Source organism: Lactuca serriola, chromosome 9, assembly GCF_051521515.1.
Source record: "Lactuca serriola cultivar US96UC23 chromosome 9, Lser_US96UC23_V15, whole genome shotgun sequence".
Lineage (NCBI taxonomy): Eukaryota > Viridiplantae > Streptophyta > Magnoliopsida > Asterales > Asteraceae > Lactuca > Lactuca serriola.
This window is the reverse complement of record NC_136416.1, coordinates 116,066,435-116,070,913: the sequence shown is the minus strand read 5'-3', so window position 1 is coordinate 116,070,913 and position 4,479 is coordinate 116,066,435. Positions and strand designations below refer to the sequence as shown.

The 4,479-nt window shown below is 31.5% G+C and overlaps 1 protein-coding gene across 1 annotated transcript; it reads left to right on the top strand.

Moving 5' to 3' along the window:
- The first annotated feature begins 418 nt into the window (after positions 1 to 418).
- Positions 419 to 2,592, top strand: LOC145074516 (uncharacterized). The gene is made up of 3 exons (XM_079020879.1): positions 419 to 582; positions 1,308 to 1,804; positions 2,099 to 2,592. Exons 2-3 carry the CDS (start codon positions 1,315 to 1,317, stop codon positions 2,146 to 2,148), a joined length of 540 nt encoding a protein of 179 aa, XP_078877005.1. The 5' UTR covers positions 419 to 582; positions 1,308 to 1,314; the 3' UTR covers positions 2,149 to 2,592.
- Positions 2,593 to 4,479: the final 1,887 nt, after the last annotated feature.

Below are 4,479 nucleotides of genomic sequence, written 5' to 3'. Positions count from 1 at the left end.
ATGTGGGTAGGGTGAGAGTACGTGTGTGTTTATATTTTAGAAAAAATTTGGAATCAAAAAATTTTGGAAAACAATGATTATCGGTTTTCCAAAAATTTCAAACTTCTTTGTAATTTTAGAAAACATAAAATTTTCATTTTCTATGAAAAAATTAGAAAATTAGATGAACTAAACGCGTTTTCAAAATTATCATTTTTTTGGAAATTTTTTCTGAAAAATAGTTACTTTTTCCGCAACTAAACGCACCCTAAAATTTGACTGCCAGTCTTAAATATTTTTCATCTATAAGATTTAAAACATATTCATGAGAGTTGACAAGTCTTTACAATATAGGGTGTTTAATGTTTTGTAATAAGATTAGGGGGTCTAATTGAAAATACAATTTTCATTTAAAACTCTTATCTTATCTCCGATTTTAAAATCCATTTGTTGATGAATGATTAAAGGAGAGAGCATCATAGAACCACACGGCTCCGAACGTATAAGCAAAAACCGCCAGAAATTCCTTGAATCCAATTGGGTATTCGATTTGAAGCTTAATTTCTACCATTCAGAGTGCAATTCGGAGATTCACTTAAAAGAGTATGTGATTTTGTTTCCAATTCATGGTTGTTTGTATCAAATATTCCGGTTTGAGATTAGAAATTAACTTTTCCCTTGTATTTTATTTATTGATTTTCCGCATGAACGATTCTATTTCCGATTCAATGTCAGACCCATTTCGCATTAGATTTAGTAATTTTATCTGTAATAAGATATAATATTATGTGACCAAGATGATAGCATAGTCGTAAGCGGATCGAGTTAGAATCTCAACCCGATATGGAAAACGGATATGCGATTCTTACCACTTTGATATTAGATGATCATTGTTTATGGTTACAATTTGGGTATTCTCATTTTGACTGGAAAATTGGAATTATTTAGGGGTCAAAATTTGTGATTTCTTGGTCCCGCCATCTGTTTTACTTTTCTTTGATTGATTTGTTGTTAAACTCTTGAGAAATAAGCTAAAAAAGTTTTAGGTTTTCCAATTTAATCATACAAATAAAAAAAAAGAGGGGAAATGGTTTTTAGGGTTTGACCCTATAAAGGGTCATGAATATGATTGAGTCTTGGAAATCTATTAGTTATTAAGTTAAGTTTCTTAGGGCCTGTTTCTTTTCTTCTGTATCAAGTAAAAGTAACGTATGGATAAATTGCTTTCTTTCAGAAGGAAGTACTACCTCAACAGAGACTTCCTTTTTTCATGAATGTTTGAACGAGTAAATGACCATTTTACTCTTTCTATTCTTGGATACCTATAGGTAAAAAATGGCAGTGGCATTTTCGCAATTTTCATGGTGGTCATGGAGTGGAAAACATCAAGATACAAAAATCCGAAATGGGTCCTCCAAGAATTCCTCAACAACCAAAACCGATGTAAATATATTAGAATTCGACAATCTAAAGTTCCCATTAGTAAATGTGACACCATCAGCCTCTAAAAGAGTAAAAAGAAAGTGGCAAAATCGAAGAGAACGCAAGGTTGATAAAGAATATGATGTTGTATTGGTTCCATCCGACGGTGGTTGTTTATCCGGATCAGAATCCGACGACTCTGATTGGTCGATTGGATGGTTGGAACCTCATGGTGCTGGTTTTTTTAGTGATAACGATGATGATGATGATTCAGATGATAGTTTTGCTGTTCTTGTTCCTTGTTATGGTCGTGGATGTGGGGATGTTGTTAACACTAAGAATGTTTCAAATGATAGATTCTTGGACCACACTATTGGACAAGTTCCCGATATTTATTCTGCTCGTAAGTCTTCTTATTTTTCTATGAAATATTCATCACAATTTGTAAAACTTAGGTTCATAATTGTGTGATAGATGGAAATCAGGTATACAGTGGTCTTGGCTGACATAAAAACCGTCTGCCTACAATGAGTTTAGCCCACATTGGAGTTGAAACTCGTGACTAACATGATGCATATACGTATAAATCTAAAATCAAACCTATAAGAAAAAAGATATTACCTTATATAAGTCATATATCAAATGTATGACATAAACAAATACTTAATGTTTATTTATCATCTTGCTTTGGGTGTAGAGAACGAAGTGTACATGGAACAATGGCTGTCGTCTTTACAGCGCAATTGAGCGTGCATTGTAGCCGATTAACTGTAAATATGTATCTATATGTAAAAAAGATATTGGTTTGATCCATGTGTTGCTGTTGTTACTGTTACTGTCACTGTCACTGTTACTGTTACTGTTACTGTTACTGTTACTGTTACTGTGCATATTGTGACGACAAGAAACAGATTGATGTGCCAAGAAAATTGAAGCTATTGACTTATTCGATTTAAAAGCAGGAAGAAATGAATTGAAGATTAGCATTGATCTGGGAAATAATTAAGATTTTTGTTGGGTGATCTATGTTATAAAATGTAAATAATTTGTATGATGTAAATATTCATTGGAAGGAGTGTGAAAAAACAACTTCCCCCAAAAAAAGAGAGATTGTAGATAATTCTTGTAATTAGATTCTAAACTGAACGCATTTGTTGATAATCTATGTTGTGAAGTATTGTGTCTGTGAAATCTTCTGTTCTTTTGCTGTTTGAAGTCTTGTGCATTTAGTAAAGTAGACATTATTATACATTTAGTCATTTTAACACCTTAGATGTCATATGAGATGAAAACTAAAATCTTTCAACTTTTAGTTGAAGGAAGAAAAAAGGATAAATAATTTTATGTTAGTCCTTTGATAATTAGATATAAAATTGATTATCCAAAAATTTATCTATGATATGAAATTGATTATCATAACATGTGGCGACTTTTAGGATACTTGGAACCAAAGGCTAAAAGGCAAGAATAATGAATCTGACCTTACTTGTCTTTTTATATATTTTCATAATATTTTAATTTTGATGATAATTTCACTTAATGTTAATGCTTTACAGTATCATCATATATTTAAGTTTTTGTAATAAAAATGTCTTGTAATATACTTTTTGTATTTGTTGAACATGTATAGCTTTTGGAAAATGTCTCCAAACTTTGATGATAATTTCACTTAATGTTAATGCTTTACGATATCAAATATTTAAATTTTTGTAATTAAAATATGTCTTATAATATACTTTTTGTATTTGTTGAACATGTATAGCTTTTAGAAAATGTATCCAACCTTGATTTACAATATCATATTTCCAATATCATATGATACATAACTAATTTCGAAAGCCTAATATTTAGTTGAAAAAAAATATTGATCTAAAAAGTGATACATAACTAATTTCCATGCATAACATTTAAAAGAATTAAACTTTTGATCTAAAAAGTATAAACCGATCAACTACAAAGCAGAATCCAAATCTGTGGTCTCTTTCTTTAATAAAACAAAGAAAATAAAAGAAGAAACAAAAAGGGAGAATCGTCTTCTTTAACCGTCAATTATTGACTCAATTCCTTACCCTTTCTCTCCTCATGCCTAGTGGGGTTTCGATGGACGCCACTCGTGCGATATTTGTAGTCTCTTAATACACTTTTTAAAATCCGTTCAATAAATTTGACATATTGATTTTTATGATAGAAGTAGATTTGAAATTTTAAATAATGAAATTACAAATTTCATCTCTATGTTTAGTCCAGATTTTCAAATCGTCCGTCCCAATATGCCAACCTTGTACTTATGTTTGAATTTTGTTGTGTATATAGTCCCTACCAAATATAAAATTCTTTACATTTTGGGTGAATATCAATTTTGAGTACAACACAATCACTATTAGATGCATTTTTATGGATTTTTTTTCTGATAGTTTTAGTCCTATTTTACATCATGTATTATGTTTTTGTACCTGCATTAGTATTAATAATTTGACAGTTTATGTTTTTTGCAAGAATGATCGTACTACTCATATTTTGATGTGTATTCAAGTAAATTGAAGTGAAGTAAGATTTTGGAGATACATGGACGCAACTTGGAGCATAAATGGAGTTTCACCGGAGCTGAAAACACTTGAGGAATCTGGAAGCTAAAAGGAAGCAACTTGGAAAGAAGTTATACGGGGTGGAATGCGGTAAAACCCCCAACACGATCGTCTTCCCTTTTACACATTATGTGTCCCACCTAAGAAGACTTTTGGGGTGATTTTGGTAATTTTATGAAGTTTAAAGGTCTAAAAAGTCTTGACATGACAGTATCCACACTCCCAAGAGCATTTTTCTTATTTTTGAGACCTGAGAAACCTCAACACTGTTGGGAATATTAGGGTTTGCGGTGGAGATCTGGATACTAGCTTGGATCGTGATATCACTTTCCGAATTGATATTTCTACCCTATGTCTGGGTTACAAGAAATTCAGCCTAGGATAATTCAAGCGGACACTTACGTTTCTAGGCACAGAAAACGTAAGCTATTATGCTAAAGGGTTCTGTGAACGTGTGATGAAAAACGAGAGCTAAAGAACGTAACCCATTCTA